The sequence below is a fragment of the Ochotona curzoniae genome, unplaced genomic scaffold (genome assembly GCF_017591425.1).
Source record: "Ochotona curzoniae isolate NIBS_2020 unplaced genomic scaffold, NIBS_Ocur_1.0 scaffold_3208, whole genome shotgun sequence".
In the NCBI taxonomy this organism is placed as follows: Eukaryota; Metazoa; Chordata; class Mammalia; order Lagomorpha; family Ochotonidae; genus Ochotona; species Ochotona curzoniae.
This window is the reverse complement of record NW_024467106.1, coordinates 2,539,890-2,557,749: the sequence shown is the minus strand read 5'-3', so window position 1 is coordinate 2,557,749 and position 17,860 is coordinate 2,539,890. Positions and strand designations below refer to the sequence as shown.

General features: G+C 57.3%; 1 protein-coding gene across 1 annotated transcript in view; it reads left to right on the top strand.

Annotated features, from left to right (window-relative positions):
- Window positions 1–17,860, top strand: part of CFAP77 (cilia and flagella associated protein 77) — a 125,820-nt gene that overhangs the window by 65,823 nt on the left and 42,137 nt on the right. Inside the window, exons 2-3 of the mRNA XM_040963772.1 lie at window positions 12,807–12,906; window positions 13,315–13,543. Coding sequence (XP_040819706.1) covers window positions 12,807–12,906; window positions 13,315–13,543 — 329 coding nt within the window. The remainder of the gene's footprint in view (window positions 1–12,806; window positions 12,907–13,314; window positions 13,544–17,860) is intronic.

Genomic DNA, 17,860 nt, shown 5'->3' with positions numbered 1-17,860 from the left:
CCAGGTGGGGCCCAGGGAGAGTCCGGGTGCCCCTGGCCCTTTAAAACCAAAATACTGGAGTTCATTTGCATTTAGATCTCTTTGGCTGCCTCTTTTCATCTAGAGACAAATCCTCACAAAAGGCTGCTTAATTAGACCAAATTAGATTTTCGTTCAGCAGCTTGTCATTCATTACAAAACGCTGTTCTTTTTCTATTTTGGTAATTACAGGCCGGTCTGTACCGGTTTGCGTGCGTTCACTCCAGCCATCGCCGCCGCTGACGGGCGTTTCTGATTTTGTGCAGAGAGGAGGAAAATTATTCAGTTGCACTGAACCTGTCTGTTCTGTAAGTCAGATCAAGACCACCGCCAGGTCCCTTACAATCCCGGGTGTGCTCACTCTGAATTCCTCAGAGCTCCCCTGTAGGAGGGGCGTGGTCAAACCGAGCACACTTCCCAGGTAGCGAAGCCACCCTTGGGCCACTCATCCCGGGGTCACAGGGCTCAGCCGCCACTGTCCCGACTTCCGAGAGCCCAGATGTCCCCTGCAGTCCTCTCTTCCCAACCACAGGGCCCCAGCACAGGCAGGCGTGTGGGTGCAAAGGAGGACCTTGGTGGGCTGTGTGTAGGGTGATTGGTCCCAGGGTTCCAGTGGAGTGTTGTTCAAATTCTCTCCATTCCTGGTACCTGGGGCAACTGCTTCTCGGGGAGCCCCCCAACCCCTTGCACACACCTGGAGATGTTTTCTCCAGGGGTCAGTGAAGTACACAGGTGGACCTACAGCTGGGACTCCTACCAGCACTGCCCTGGTGGCTTCTGCCTGCTTGTTCTAGTTGAAAGCACATGGCCAAGTGGGCAGGAGCTGGTCACCAGGGACAGGTGGCATCAGCTCTGTGGGTAGGAGTGGCACAAGGAGTGTCAACTCTAATAACGATGCCACGTGTTCCTACCAGGTATTCTAACCTCGCAGTGTGCCCAGGTGACTGCTGGTCAGGTCCTTGCCCAACCTGCACAGCTGACCAGTGGGGGAGCTGATGCCAGAGCCCAGATCAGGCTGCTGTCAGAGCTCTGCTTTCCTGAGACAAAGCCGGTGAAGGGGTCCAGATCATGTGGACTGAGATAGGCAATAGAGGACGTGAACTGGGGGGACATGGATCCATTTGGGGGTCCAGATGTCCTCCAGAAAGAGAGCACTAAAGCTGAAAGTGTCCCTGGGGAACAGCTAGCTCAGCCCCCTGCCCTGGGGGGATGGGAGCTTTGAGGTTGGAGAATGGGTGAGGGAGCCTCCTCCAGGCTGTCCTCCTAGACTGCCCCCCTTCAGTTGCCTAATTCCATTGCTGCTCTCACTGGATCCAATCTTCTTCCGAATAATTGGGGAGCACCATGGACAGAGCTTTCCTGCTTTTTATCCTTATGGCTCAACTCCTAGGAGAACCTGGGAAGAGATTCCAGACCTGATTGTAGAAGACCTGCCCCAGAGGGCCCAGGCCTGGGAGGAGCATTGGCTGTCTGGCACTCTGCCATGGTAGCTGCTGCAGGCCAGACTAGGGGAGGGCACAGTGAATGAGACGGACAGAGTACAGAAACCATCACCCACACAGTCCAGGACACCCTGGGTCGGGGAGCTAGAGGAAAGGACGCAAAGCTGGGGGAGCAGCACCCCCAGGGAGGTGACAGGTGCGTGGGGGCGTCCAGGGGTGTGTGCAAGGGGAGGTGGCAGAGCAGACTCTGTGTGGGAAGAAGCCCTTGATTCCAGGAGCTACAGAGCTACAAGCCAACAGCCCCAAGTGGAGAGCCTAAAAAGATGGGGTGCCAGAGGGGATGGGAGCCGGTGGAGGCACCTCTGCTTTGGACTTCCTGTCCTGCGGCCAGGCTTGTGAGCCCCTCTGAAGCCCCCTCCCCTGGGGTGTCTTGGCCCTCCTGTCTCCCCAGAATGGGGGTCTGCTGACTAACTTCTGGCCAGCGTGTCTCTGTGGCAACACTGTCCTCACCCCACCCCAGGCAAGCCAGCTGTGCATTCATCACTTGTCCCTTGCTTCACCACCCAAATCCTTGAACTCTCCTCTGTGCCCTGCTTTCTCCCCTCCTTGTTCTCCAAGGCACCTGCTGCTGTGGCCTCCACCAGGGCACCGGGGAGGGAAGCCTGCTGAGGTCCCCAAAAAGCGTCAACCAGAACCAGTCATAAAACAGCTAGGAGCAGGGTGCTGGTGCCCTGTGCTGCACTCTGCCTCCCCTAGCAGTGACGTGCACTGAAACCCACATGGAATCCACAGCCACTGGCCCCTCTCCCCAGCGACCCCAGCCTGGTTAACGGCCTCCCACTCCCCGCTATGCGAACAGGTCAGCCGCCATTTCGTGTTAAACTCCCACTCATTTATTACAATACCACTTTTTTTTTTAACATGGAAATAAAACTTACAATCAATGAGATATTATAAAATATACATCAAAACAGAAGTCACTGAGGCTGGCGGTTTCATCTGTTCCTGGGAAGGAACAAGGGGGAAAACACGGAACATTTTTCTTCCCTATTACATGATGCGACTTTCAATGAATCTATAAAAACAGTGAAAACATAAACAGAGCAACCAAACAGAACGGGCCCTGCAGCTGTCAAAACTTAAAACAGTTCAGTTTCCCTTTGATTTCTGTTTTAAGTTTTGAAAAAGTACATAGATCATTCTCGGCTTTCCCCTTTCCTTCCTTCGTTTCCCCCTCTGCTGTGCCTAGGGAGGCACTATTCTCCAGTCCTCGCACTATGGGCTCTGCGGGCTGTGACCCTCGGCGGCTGGACTGACGCAGTGACCAGGTGGCAGTAGCTCTTGCCCCTCACGCCACTGCCCCCGCTGTGGTGGGCAGATGCTGGCTGCTTGATTTGCTCCCTGCTCCTCATAGACCCAGGAAGTCATTCCGCTCTTTGCCGGACGTGACATCAAAGCTGGAGACTGCCGCAGGGGCAGACTGGAGAGTGGCAGCAGGGCCCTCGCCAGCCCCAGCACCTGACCGCTGGGGTCTCAGCTCAGGGCTGCAGCCACGCCCTGGGCGGGGTCATGATGAGAACCTGGTCAAAGCCAGCAGCACTGGACGCTCCGAGTCGGATTTTTTTTTAATTAATTATTTTTTATTGGAAAGGTAGATCAGACAGAAGGAGAGATGGAGAGAAAGCTCTTCCATCTGCTGGTTCACTCCACAATGGCCACAGCGGTCAGGGCTGTGCTGAACTGAAGATCTTTTGCTTTCTCAAGCCATAAGCAGCTGGATGGGAAGTGGAGCAGCTGGGATGCACAGCAGCGCCCACGTGGGATCCTAGTGCTTGCCAGGCAAGAATGTGGCCATTTGAGGCATCACTCCAGGCCCCTGAGCCAGAATTCTAACCCAAGATGGGCTTGCCATTTTTCTTCCTTGGAGCCATAGAATCAACTCTTCATGTGAGTCTGACTCGGAAAGCTCCCTCTGTCCCAATAAAGCACACGCAACAGAGCAGTGCCTGGCTGGCTCGAGGACTCCCAGGCCTCTCCGAGCCACAGGACATGGTGTAGCTTGGAGGGAAGTCACCCCTAGGCCGCGGGCAGGGTGAGGCGGAGGAGGGAGCAGTACCTGGCTGTCCACACGGACAGTACAGCAGGGCCACCTGAAGCCAGCGAGGGACACACTGGTGGCTTCTGACCCTCATGGCACAGCCAGCCTCCACCACAATGACCCTCAGACGTCACCCCAAGCCGCACCCCGACTCCACATGGTCATACTGCCTTCGTGCTGAGCTGCTGGACCGCAGGTCCCTTCTGTCATTGTCTTCCCTAAATGGCTCTGGTGGGAGCCACGCGTCCTTCCCCCAGTGAGATTCATGTAGATGGGCCATCAGCCCTTGTTGAGGGCACAGCTCAGGGGCCTGGTGCCATGACTCAATGGGCTCATCTTCCCCCCTTTAAGTGCCGGCATCCCATATGGGAATCTGTGTCCTGGCTGCTCCACTTCCCTTCCAGCTCCCTGTTTGTGGCGTGGGAAAGTAGTCAAGGATAGTCCAAAGCCTTGAGGCCCTGTTCCCACATGCGAGACCAGGAAGAGGTTGCTGGCTTCAGGCCCGCTCAGCTCAGGGCCTTTTGAACTAGCGAATAGAAAACCTTTCTCTCAGTTTCCCCTTCTTTCTGCAAGTCTGCCTTTCCGATAAACATGAGTAAACTTTGAGAGAGAGTACAGCTCAGCGGCATTGCCTTGTGTCTCCCACTTCTCCTAGTGCCAGGACACATCGGAAGGAAAGCCCTGTGCCCTGAGCACCCACACCCCCGTCCTTTCCCAGCTGCAGCACCGCCCACCTGCTTTTGCCTCTTTGGCTCCTGTCTCCCTCCCCCACTTCCCCATTCTGCACTTTTCATCTTGATGCGTTAAGAGCCCTGTATAGCTCTGGGTTCCTTTAGCACGTTTCAGGGTCCCCCGTGTCATAACATGTGTCGACAATTTGTTGCTTCCCTCACTGCGACTGGATATCATCCTGCTGAGTGACAGACCCCCTTTGACAGACATGTGGGTGGTGTCCATCATGTGGCCGCTGTGGGTGGGCTGCCCGTCTGAACACGCGTCGCAGCTCCTTTGGGTGCGCGTCTAGGACCAGAATTGCTGGGACACAGGACGGTGCTCTGTCTTCAAGGATTGATTGATCGATTTGCAATCAGAGCCGCTGATTCACTTCCAGCTGCAGCCTCACTCCCAAAAGGCCACAATGACTGGGGCTGGGCCACATCGAAGCCAGGAGCTTCCCACACGGGAGACAGGGATTGAAGCACCATTACCAGGCCATTAACAGGAAGCTGGATCAGAAGTAGAGCAGCTGGGACACAAACAGGCACCCATAGGGGCTGCCGGCATTGCAGGTGGCAGTCTAACCCACTGCACTACCACGCTGGTGGTTCTGTATAACCATCTGTGGGACCATCAAGCAGATGTGCTAACTGTGTGACTGGTTCTCTATTCATACAGAGACAAAGCTACTGCTCTTGCTGAGTCATGGGAGTCTGGCGACAGCCAGTAGCTAATGTGACTGCTGTCGTAAGACCCCACCTCCACGCTGTGCCAGACCCTCTGCCTAATAAAACGCTGTGCAGGCCTTCCAAGTTGGGCAGTCTCCTTAAACCCATTCCCTAGACAGGAACACGAAGGCGCAGAGGTTGAATAACTTGCTCGGAGTGACGTGGAGTTGAGGTCAGGATCCCAGCTGAGGCTTGGCCGGTCTTACATTCTCTGTCAACGAGCTGTCACATGGCAGGAACATGCTGAGTGCTTTCTGTTGGATTCCACACTGCGCCGGGGGTAGGTCCCCGGGGTGGATCTCTGCTCCTCATTCTGTTAGGAAGCCCAAGTGTGCCTTCCTGGCATACTCATCTGCCGCAGACAGCCGGGGTTGGCCTGCCAGGGCGCTGGGCGTCAACCCTGCATGGCACTGGCTGACTCGGCTTCCCCGCCCCCCATCGGCCTCCCAGGCTGGCTGTGGGCTCCCCATTACTGCGCTCAGCCACAGTCCTTAGTGTGGGCGACAGGATCCCCGTTTTTCAGATTAGGGACTTGGGGCTCATGCGCTCAAGGAACCAAGCCAAGAGCACGCAGGTGTAGCTGGCACGCAGGCATGGCTGTCCTGGAGCCGCACCATCCTTGTAATGGACACACCACCTCTGAGGACTTTCTGGGAAGTTCTGGGAGGTTCCTTGTGAACAAGAGCAGCTTGGGGCTCCTCCTCTTTCCAGAGGATTCAAGCTGGCTTTGCTGCTGCCAAAGATGCACACCGCACAGCCTTGCTTCCCCGCAGCCTCCGCCGTTGGTTTGCTTTTCTGCAAAGCGCCCCGCATCCACCTGAACGCGCTGCTGAGTTACCGGCCCCCGGGGGCCGCGGCTCCAAGCGGATGCCTCCGTGCACTTTGTGGCCCACCGCCCGCCTGCTCCGAGTGTAATCAAACATCAAGCTAAGTAGCAAATAAATCTCTCGATCTCATAAGCTGCACAGCGAGATCATGTAAATGCAAATGAAGGACCTGATTTCAAGCTGCCAGGGGGAGGGGAGGGAACGCCGGGGGTCCTGTCACTGTGACCGATGGCAAAGCCCATACATCAACAGCAAGAACCACTGCTGGCTGGTGGCTGGAGGAGGCAAAGCCCGGCTGCCCCAGGGAACAGAGAGGAGCAGGCGGGCAGTCCCAGGCCGGGCTGTGACAACCAGCCCAGGACAGTGGCTGGGCGGGCACAATGGGGGCCAGAGAAGGCCCCCTTTTTCCAGGACACCCCTGAACCCCAAGCTGCAGAACCACACTGGGTGATTCTCACAGCAGTGGCAGAAGCAATGGACGATGAGCTGCTGGGCCAGCTGTGCAGGGCTGGACAGGTGGGAGAACAGGCCCAGGCAAGGCAGGTGGCCACCCAGGCCACCCAGGAGGGGGCCGAGCTGGAAATGGAGCTCTGTTTTGTGGGACAGAGTCCATCTGCCCAGGAGCCCACGGCTGCTCGCTGCGCAGACAGTTCACGGAAAAGTGGAATTTGAAGCCTATTTTGTGACGCAGATGTAGGAGGCATCTCCAGCCCCTACTTAGGGCCCTGGCATTCCATACTGGGACGCCTGCTCTGTAGTCCCGGCTGCTCAGCCTCCCATCCAGCTCCATGCTGTAGCACCTGGGAGACGGCAGATATTGGCTCCCAGTGCTTGGACCCTGCCACCCACCCACGTGGGAGCATTTGGGGGTAACCCGGAGGATGGAAGATCTCTCTTTCTCTCCCTCTCTACCTTTTGAACAAATAGAACTTTTTTTTTAAGTTCATGGAAAAGCTCACCCATGGATTTCCAGAGTCATCGCACGAAGCAGCCATCTTTTAACTGCACTTCCCACTGGCCTTTTGAAGTGCTCTTGTGGACTTGCAATGGCACAGGATTCTGGAAACTTCTTCATCCAGGAGAGAAAAATGGATCGTTTAGCCCAGCTCTGTGACTCTGTTTTCCCCCTCACCGGGAAGGCTTATGTCTCTAACTACACACCCTCCATAGGGCCGTGGCATTCCCAGATTCCTTCCAGCACTTTCATCGGGGCGTTTAAAAACAAGCAGAAGCTCCCGGGTCCTCACTGTAATCTGTGTAAGAGGCTGGGTCCTGCTGCGGGCCTCTTGGCTTGGCGCTGTCTGCCGTACCTTTGATCATTTTTGGACGTGGCCCCCTCACCGGGGGCGTCTGAACATCATTATGCCACCACTCGCGAGCGGTGCCTGCACCCTTGGATGCATAATGCGCCTTATTTTACATGATTGTTTATCTGAGGCTCTCATTATGGAAATAAATAAATATCCTCTATGCTAATAACGATCACGATTTGCATTTATATTGTGCTTTTCATTCGAGGATCTCCAGTTGTTTCATAATGATGAGCTGCCCCCTCCCTCGGCACTGGGGGCCGCACGTGCCCTTGTCCCTGGCTACAAGCCGTGTACGTGGTATTTATTTAATAACTACCAGGCAATAACTGTGGGATTTCCCGTAACTGCTTTAATCGAATGTGGGGAATGTGGGCGGAGGCTTTCTGGCCACGAAACTTTAAACATTCATCTCGTTTAGGGGCAGGGCTCGAGGGTTAATAAGCAGGGAATGGACGCTTGCCAGGAGGTGGAGAGGAGCTGGCAGGCCAGGGAGTGAATGCCTCCAGAAGGCCTAGGACCTGGACCTTGAACTCCCAGGCAGAAAGCTGGCCTTGCAGGGGAGCACCACCAGGGCTGTCCGGAGTGAGCTGGGGCAGGCCATCCATGTACCTGTTTTTTGTTTGTTTGTTTTGTTTGTTTCCTTTAGTGGAAAAGGGGGCCACTTAAAAAAAAAAAAGTGTGTAGAAGGATTAGGGAGTGACCAGACTGCACTGTAAGCCCAGTGGCTGTTGTGAAGGGGTACCACGGAAATGGGCATTGTGGAGGTTGTAAGACCAGAGACTCTTGACCCTGGGCACAGATGGCCCAGCCTGCAGGCTGCACTGCAGGGGCCTGTCCAGCCTCCACCCCGAAGCCCTCGTCGTGGTCCCCGCACTGCTGGTGGACTTCTCTATGGGGAGCTGGTGTTTAGGGCGAGACTCTTCCTGGTGGGGCATGGAAGGAGCCGCTCCGCTGCGGGAGAGCCCGGAGGATCCAAGACCCCCTGGGACAGGGCGAGAGATGGTTGTAATTAGAGTTGAGGGCTGGGAAATCAGGCAGAGAGGGATGACATCTTAATGAGGTTTAATGAAGCTGTCTGCTCATGGGGACAGCTGTCACCCTGAGCTCTGTTCCAGCCAAGCCACTTGATGACGGGAACTTCGGGGAAAGGCAATTTGGAGGCGGCAGGGGAAGGCGGGGCAGTCAGAGACAAGCGTGTGTACTTGGGGGCATTGCTGTCTGTGCCCACCTCAGCCCCAGCGTTCTGGCTGCAGGGCTGGATTTGAGTTTCCTCTGGGGTTTCCCAGTTGCCTGATGTGCCATGCCAAGGCGTGCCTCTTGAAAGACCTTGGGGATTTTGCACATGGCGTCTCAAAGCTTCGGTCATGAAGTGGGAATCACAAGGACTTGGAGGGCTGAAGAGGACTTGATGCCTTCCCTTTCTGAGCCTCAAATTCCCACCTGTGCCACGGGGACTGCGTGGACATGGGAGGCGAGGTGCAGAGTGGGGATCTCTGGGGGCTGGACACAACCCCCCAGGCTCTTCTGCTTCCCTCCTGGATGGGTGGGAGCAAGTGCAGACCTGTGCCAACTTCCATTTTCAAGTCTGTGAAATGGGTGACTCACCTGCCAGAGTGGTTGGCAGCTTGCAAGGAGAAGCCTAGAAAGTTCTGGGTGCTCAGCACACAGTTAAGGGCTGCTGTGGCAAGATCAGCGTCACACGTGCCCTGGGGAGGGCCTCAGGCGGTGGGGGTTATCTCCTACAGGGACGCTTGTGCTGGGAAGGGGCTCTGGGTCTCCAAGGGACATGCCATCTGATCTGCCCCAGGACCTTGGCATGACTCAGCCTCTCCAAGTGTCTGTCTCGCATCCTGACATGGCAGGGAACTGCCTGGAGACCAGGAGTCTGACCGAAGCCCAGAGTCGCCATAGCCAAGCCACGTCGGTTCATGTCAGCGTGCGGTCACGTTGCCACTGCCAGGTCACACCTGGGACTGAGTAGTCTGCCAAGGGGCGAAGCGTGCTTCTCACAGGTCCAGAGCCTGGGAGTCCAAGAGCCGGTGCTGCTGGCCAGTGTAGTGTGAGAGGGGCCTGGGCTCTGCTTCCTGCGTGGTGCTCAGTGCTGCGAACTCCTGCTGTGGAAGGCACAGCAGGGCCGTGCGGGGACCCCTCCCACTCTCAGAGGAGGGCCCTGCTCCCCAACTTGGCCACTTGTGAATGGCCACACCTCTGCCTTCTGCGACACAGCAGGTGAAGTTTTCTTACCTGTTCGTAGCAGCTCTTTATGTAGGATACACAGGAGTGCTTTGTGGGAACATCTGAGCAGCATCTTCTCTCACTCTGGAGTCACTGATGTTTTAGAGCCCTGGACTCCCCTCATCACGCCCTGGCTCCCTGGTCTGTCATTTGTTCCCTATTCTTTGTGCTATGAAAGGGGCTATGTCTGCCTCTGCCACCTTAGAGATCCCAGCCGGGAAGGGCTCGGTGCAGAGCAGGCCTGAAGTCAACGTTTGTGAAACACCCAGTGTGAGCAGAACTCCCACAAGCTTGTCTGCTGGCAAGCCCTGGCAGCTATTGACACACAGAGAGAGATGGAGGTGCCATCCTGCTCAGCCAATGCCCACAGCCTGAGGGTGACAGCCAGCTCCTGGGGCGCTGCCCACCTGCACCTGCCCTGGACAAGGCGTGCCCGGCCGTCCCCAGCGAGGCTAGATCATTCGTAGAAACAAATCAGAGGCCAGAGCACTGTGTGCAGCCCTGAGTGAGGGGTGTCGGGGGAATGGGAGCCAGGCATCTTGCCGTGGCCCCAGGCCTGGGATTCGGATGGCAAGCAGGAGGGATACTCAGTAAGAAAGAAAGCGAGGGAGCTTCAGTGGCCACGTGTCCCCCAGAAGGCACGTGTTGAGAGGCCAGTGTCGTGGTGCAGTGAGTTAAGCCAGTGCCCTCGATGCTGGGCACAGAGGGCAGCGTCCATTCATGTCCCATCCAGCTCCCTGCCAGTGCACCTGGGAAGGCAGTAGGGGGTGGCCCGAGGTCTGGGGCCCCTGCCACCCACCTTGGAGACCCAGATGGAGTTTCAGGCTCCCAGCTTCAGCCTGGCCAGCCCTGGCTGTTGTGGCCATCTGGGGTGTGAACCAGCAGAGGGAAGAGCCTCATTCCCTGCCCGGACTCCCTCCCTGTATTGCTGCCTTTCAAATGAATGAAGCTTCAAAATAAAACAAAAGCCATCTGTTGAAATCCCAACCCCAACAGGATCAGGGGGCGGGACCTTTGGGAAGCTATAGCTGCAGTCGTGATGGGGAGACCTTGACCTTTAGGACGAAGAGAGGCTTTGGAGAGCCAGGGCACTGTCCTGGGGTGAGGCCACCTGCATCCCGGGTCTGCCTCAGTGTCTGATTTCCCAGCCTCCAGATCCTGGGAGATGAATGTTTGAGCTGCTGTCTGTGGCAATGGCCTCAGCAGCCTCTGTGACAGACGTAGCACCTCATTCATCAATCCCTTCATTCCTTCACCCCCTGCGGACTGGCACTGCCCCTGCAGTGGGCCCTGGAGTGGGCAGCAGAGGTGGGGTACCCAGCCTTGGTTTTACTGGGAACCTAAACCCACTTTAAAAGAATCTGTTTTAAAAATTAATCTTTTTAAAAAGATTTATTTATTTCTATTGGGAAGGCAGACATACAGAGAGGAAGATCTTCCGTCCGTTGATTCACTCCCCAAATGGCTGTAGATGCTGGAGCTGAGCTGATCCGAAGCCAGGAGCCAGGAGCTCCCTCCAGGTCTCCCACTCAGGTGCAGGGCTCCAAGGTTTTGGGACGTGCCCCACTGCTTTCCCAGGCCACAAGCAGGGAGCTGGATGGGAAGTGGGGTTGCCAGGACATGAACCAGTGCCCATATGGGATCTTGGCACATGCAAAGCAAGGACTTTAGCTACTAGGCCACACCACTGGACCCCAAAATTAATCATACAACCTAAAAATAAGACCTGGATTCCACACCCCCACAGACTGTGCAGTTTCCTGTGATAAGATGAACAGCAAGACGAGTGTGAAGCTGTCATGGCTTAATGATGCTGCTTGGTAATTTTCAAGGCTTCAAGATTTAATCCAAACACCACGTGATTCACCCATCTGCCTGTACAACTCAGTGGCTCTGAACGTGTTCAGTTGTACAACCATTTCCATGGGTAATTTTAGAACATTAAAAAAAAGGGGGACTATTTTGAATGGAAAATCAGGGGGGAGGGGAGATCTTCCATCTGCTAGTTCACTTCCCAAATGGCCACACCAGTCAGGGCTGGACCAGGCCCAAATCAAGAGCCTGAAGTCTCCCTCGTGGGCGGCAGGGGCCCCAGCACTCGGGCCGTCCTCCACTGCTTTCCCAGATGCGTTAACAGGGGGCTGGATCGGAAGAGGGACAGCTGGGACTTGAACCAGTGCTGACGCGGGGGGGCAGGTGTTGCAGGCAGCAGCTTAGCTAAGAGGGACAAGGGCCAGCCCAGACAACGTGGGCAAACACATACGGGGCTTGGCATCGAGGGGAGGGGCAGGCCTGGAGCACAGGCCCGGGGGCCCAGCCTGCGGCACAGTGTCGGGCAGCCTGCTTCGGCTCACCATGCCTCAGCTTCTCCACCTGGAAAGTGGGGCTAGGAACTGGCCCCCACTCCTGGGCGGTGGGTGGCCTACATGTGGGAAGCTGCAGGAGGAAGTAGACGTGTGTCTGGAGCAGTCAGGACCTGGCAAATGCCAGGGACCAACAGGGACAGGCTCTGGGCAGGCGGGGTGCCCACCTGGGGGAGTTGCCTTCCTTAAGGAAAACAAAAATGGTGAGAGGCTGGCACAGTGGTTCAACAGGTTAACTCTCCTCCTGCAGCGTCAATAGCCCATATGGACACCAGTTCTGGTCCTGGATGCTCTCCTTCTTTCTGTAAATCTTTCAAATAAAAATAGATAAATCTTTTTTTTTTTAATTGATGTTGTATATGGTGGACAGACATAGTTAGAGAGAGAGAAATCTACCTCTGGTTGACTTCCCAAACGGCCACAGTGATCTGGGCCGGCCAGACTGAAGCCAGGAGCCGTGCTGGTGCTGCGTCTCCCACGCAGATGCGGCCATGTGGGCCGTCCTCCACAGCACCATCTCTGGGGAGTTTCTGAAGCAAGGCTCTGGGCAGGAGGTTCAAGAGCTCCTGTCCACGGGCCACACATACTTCCTGCTCCGTTTCCTGGGCGCCGCAGCATGTTGGCCACCCCAGCTCTCAGTCTCCACGTCTGCAGAACGGGGCTTGGTACGGCAGATCCTGAAACAAGACTGTCCACACAGACCTCTCCTGGGGCAGCAGTGAGGTGCCCGCCACACGCCCAGCAGGTGGGAGCAGCTGCCCAGCTGAGGCCTCCGCCCTGAGGGGAGGAGTCTGTGGCCCCCTGGGTGCTGCTGACCTGTCTCTGGCAGGAAGGAGGCATCATGGGACAGACGCCTCCTTCCCCATGATGGCCTCCGGATACGCCTTCAGAACCAATTCCTGGTTTCCATTTTGAACCAGGCAGGTCTCTTGACTCAGCCATCCGCCCACCCCCTTCCCTCACACAGGGCACATTGGGCAGGGGTGCCTCCCTGCAGGATTAGAGCGGGTGGGCCCGAGACCCCAAGACTCAGCTCTGCCTTTCTCCCCTCTCCCTGCCCCCCAGGCTGAGCTGGGCAAGAGCCGGGAGAGAAGCTGCAGTCTGCCTGGTGTCAACTTCAACTATGGCCTCTACATCCGGGGGCTGGATGGCGGGGTCCAGGAGGGTGAGTGCCCGGGTCTGGGGGGGACTGTGAGGGATGGGTGGAGAGAAAGATCCCGGGTAGAAACCACCAGTTGGGGCTCGGTAAGTGGGGACCCCACAGGGCCTGGGGCTGGGTGTCCTGACATCATAAGATCACCCAGGAGCCAAAAGGACTCAGGGCCCAGCCCCTGCTTGCCCAGAGGAGATCCATGCCCCATGGAAGATGCCCAGGTGGGCCCTCGACTCTCTAGAAACCCCAGGGTCTTTTGGGCACCGAACTTAGCAGGGTTGGGCAAGGAGGGCCATCTCCCCAACTGCTGGTTGCCAGTCTGGGGAGCCCCATCTCCTCTTGGTTACACCATGGAGGGCAGGACAAGGCTTTTTTTCCCAGTTTGCCCATGTACTGGGTTTTTGTCTTCCCTGCCATCAGCCATCAGCCACTGGAATGTGTTTAAGCAGCAGCCCACCTGCCCCCATGAGCTAACCCGCAACTACGTGGCCATGAACCGTGGAGCGGTCAAGGCCGGCCTGGTGACTGCCCGCGAAAACTTCCTCTACCGCCAGCTCAATGACATCCGCATTGGCGACCAGGATGACCGGCGTGTGAAAAAGGAGCCGCCCTCCCTGCCTCCAGACATGACATTCGGGATCCGGGCCCGGTAAGGCGGCTGGCAGCCCGCACGGGCTGGGCGGTCGGGTGCACGGGCTGGGCGGTCGGGCGCATGAACTGGGCACTGGCCACCACTTCCTGTCATTTCACCAAGATTTATCTCTGTCCTGGGCAGGTATACTGACCCAGGTAAGGCGACCGTGCAGCTAGACTCCAACCTGCACCAGGTCCCAGTTGGCACAGAGGGGAGAGCTCCTGGTGCACAGCGTTACTGAGAGATGTCTGTGAAAATTGTAGTATAGGACTGGAGACAGAGCAAGTGACCGGAAACCGTCAAGCTGATGTCACGCAGACTGCTGACCAAGAGGATAGTGTTAGCAAGTCTGAGTTATACACAATAAAGTGTGCAAAACCCTACAAACAGAACCACGTGTGGCCCTCCGGCCTGAGGAAGTGCAGAGGTCAAGGGACAGTTGGGACAGGGCCAGGAATTGGTTCCTACAGCTCACGGACAGAGACATGACGGGACTCGTGCGCCGCCTACCCTGCCCCTTGGGGTGTCCAAGTTCCTGGTTCCAGTCCCCACTCCTCCGCTTCTGCTCCAGCTGCCTGCCAGTGCCTCCTGGGAGGCAGCAGAGAAGGCCCCCGTCCCTGGATCCCTGCCACCCACGTGGGAAACTGTCTTCTCAGTGCCGCGTCGTCCAGCCCAGGTTGTCACAAACATTTGGGAAGCGATGAAAGCAGGTGGAGAGGGGTCTCTCTCTCTCTCTTTTCTCTTTCAAATGAATACATAAGTACTTCTTTTTAAAAGAAAGAGATGTTTCTTTTGATAAAAAAATATTGAAGTGAGTATAGACAAGGGAGTCTTTAAAAAGTTCAAGGAAGGCATGTTACAAAAACATATCTTTTAAATATATATACATTTTTACTTGAAAGGCAGAGTTACAGAGAGAGAAAGACAATGAGATCTTTCATCCTCTGGTTCACTGCTCAAATGGCCACAACAGCGAGGGCCAGATCTGGCTGAAGCCAGGAGCCAGAGGCTTCCTCTTGGCCTCCCATATGGTGGCAGGGGACCAAGCACTTGAGCCATCTTCCTTTGCTCTCCCAGGTGCGTCAGCAGGGAGCTGGATTGGAAGTAGAGCCACCAGGACTTGATACCAGTGCTGGTATCACAGGTGGCTATGCCACCATGCCAGGTCCTCAGTGTATCTTCCGATTCCTTGTCTCCATGAACTTTTGGATGTACCTTTGTCTACTTGGCCCTGAGAGCTCCTGTGTTCCAGCAGTCATGGCTCTTGCTGCCCTACCCCACTTCAGGACAAGTGGGCTGGGTCTGTGCTGTTCCCCCCCCCTCTGCCCCCAGCAGGTGGGATGGGTCTGTGCTGTTCCCCCTTCCCCGCCCCCTTCAGGTGGGATGGGTGGGTGCTGGGCTGGGTCCGTGCTGTTCCCCTTTCCCCTGCCCCCAGCAGGTGGGATGTGCCTGTGCTGGGCTGGGTCTGTGCTGTTCCCCCTTCCTCTGCCCCTTGCAGGTGGGATGGGTCTGTGCTGGGCTGGGTCTGTGCTGGGCTGGGTCTGTGCTGTCCCCCTCCCCTGCCCCCAGCAGGTGGGATGTGTCTGTGCTGTCCCCCTCCCCGCCCCCAGCAGGTGGGCTGGTTTGGGTTGCCCCGCCAGTCTCCATGTTTTATCATAAGAAGGCCAGGACAGGCATGGGTCGTTGGTCAGTGCTGATGAGGATCCGCGTTCTACACAGAAAAGGAACGACTTGCAGAGCTGTGCGCCCTCCCATCCACGCCCGGCCCCTCCTGCCAGGTTCTGTGCGCCCTCCCATCCACGCCCGGCCCCTCCTGCCAGGGTCTGTGCGCCCTCCCATCCATGCCCCGGCCCCTCCTGCCAGGTTCTGTGCGCCCTCCCATCCACGCCCGGCCCCTCCTGCCAGGTTCTGTGCGCCCTCCCATCCACGCCCGGCCCCTCCTGCCAGGTTCTGTGCGCCCTCCCATCCACGCCCGGCCCCTCCTGCCAGGTTCTGTGCGCCCTCCCATCCATGCCCCGGCCCCTCCTGCCAGGTTCTGTGCGCCCTCCCATCCACGCCCGGCCCCTCCTGCCAGGTTCTGTGCGCCCTCCCATCCAGCCCGCCCTCTGCCAGGTTCTGTGCGCCCTCCATCCAGCCCGGCCCCTCCTGCCAGGTTCTGTGTGCCCTCCCATCCACGCCCGGCCCCTCCTGCCAGGTTCTGTGCGCCCTCCCATCCATGCCCGGCCCCTCCTGCCAGGTGGTTTGCTCAAACCTGGTAACCAACTGCTCTCCCTCCTCTAGAATTGGCCCTGCCTCGGGCTCCCGCCACATCACACCGCTGTCATCTCCCTATCGCACAGGTTGAATTAGACGACCCGTGCACTTTGGGATGTGGCCTGCTCCATGTACAATGCTCTTCTCTTGCAGATAACAGCAGGTGTGTGAGCCAAGCCAGGCCATTCTGGGGCACACTGGGCACCCGTGTCCCACCCCACCCGGGTGGGACTGACCTTCCAAAGAGGAGTGCAGTTGATCAAAAGCCAGCCCCAACCACCCCTCTGTTCCTAAAGGGGAACTCACTGACATGCGTGATTTAAAAACCCCAGGGAAGAGCTTCAGGCACGGCTGGATCCAGGCGCTGATCTACACTCCAAGTCTTTGCTGCACCTGTGCTTTGGGCTCCATTCTCTGACAAGTTTCTTCTTTGCCTGGAAATATGGTAGAAGTAGTTACCTTCTATGTCCTCTGTCTCAGGACTCAAAGGACAGCAAATGCCCAGTGAGTGCCCAGCTGCGGTCACCTGCTCGGCTTTATGAAAGACCCTGATTGGCCAGGCGTGGGTTGCATGTCGGCCTCTGTGCCAATTCCAGAGGCCAGGGGAACCTGATGCCATCTGATTGGCCAGAGACAGGGGTGAAATCCCTCCTCATAACGCGCAGGTGCTGATGGCAGTGAGGAAGCCGAGGTCCTGCTTTTGTTTCCTGTGAACTGGCCAGTGCCCCGGTCCCAGGGCTTCTTAACCCACCCTGCATTGCAACACAGAACCAACCTTTGTCATACAGGTGGCCCGAGCCCCGGCCGGTGGCCTGTGAACTCTGCAGCCCGGGGCTCAGCCCTCCTGCCCACCTTGGTGCTGCAGGTACCCCTGCTGGCCTGGGCTCTCCCTTGCATTCTGCCATCCCCTCCATGCTGTCAGTTTCCCTAATGTGACACACTCCACTGCCTGACTTGTTCTGAGTGTGGGATTCGGTAAGGTCATGATGCTTGCTTTGAGACTGCACGGCATGCAGGACCATGTGGTAGTCGCGTGTCTCACTCACTGGGGACCTGCCAACAGTTTCAGGTGCCACCCTGCCTTTGTAGACTGTTCTCTGCCTTCATTCTCAGTCTGCTGCTGGACCTCCCCGCCATGCGTAGCCTTAGAGACCAGGCACCGCCTTGTCCACTAATGACGCACTCCTGTTCACCAGACCTCAGACTCCGGAGCGTGCCTCTGGATGCAGGGGACGACACTTCCGGCGGGCTCCTCATCCTTTCCCCACCTCTGAAGTCACCCCCACCTTGCCCTGCAAGGTGTCCCCTCGCCACGCTGCCTGATCTGGCTCCAGAGCTGCAGCCCCCAACACGTGTACCCTCCCTCACTGCTCGCTCGCACTCTGGAAGAGCAGAGAGACACACAGATCTCTCGTCTGCTGGGTCCCGCGGCAGCTGCGGCTAGACCCACGCCAGGAGCCAGGAATTCAATCCAGTTCTCCCGTGTGGGCAGCAGAGAGCCAACCCCTTGAGCCATCACCCGCTGCCTCCCAGGGCCGAGGAATAGCCGGAAGCTGGAGTGAAGACCAGACCTGGGACTTGGCCCCGGGGGAGCAGCTATGAGGAGCTGGATACGGGGAGCAGCATCCTCTGCCCTCCCACACCGCCTCCTTGCTGCACCCCCAGGGAGGGGAGGCCTAGGGTGTCTCCACCCACAGGGGACTCTCAAAGACAGCCTAGCCTCAGAGGGAGGTGGGGCCAGAAGTCAGTCTGTCCTCACATGTCCAGGTCACTTCCCCTCCCCAGGACTACACCAGCGCCCCAGTGTTCTGTAAGCCCCGGCCAGGCTGCACAGCTGCTCCCCGACTTCACTCGGTTGTCATGAGAACGCTGTGCAGGCCATGAGCCAGTCCCGGTCCGGCGAAGGCCAAGGGAGGGCTGCTGAGCGCCCTAACCTCACATGACTGCTTCAGCGTTGAGTTGGGGCTGAGTCCTCCACGCAGGACGCATGTATTTCAAAGCACAGCATGTGGGCGCCCCTGGGAGAGGAGCAGTCACCCAGCGGGAGCCTCTCACACAGGGAGAACTGGACGGAGAGGC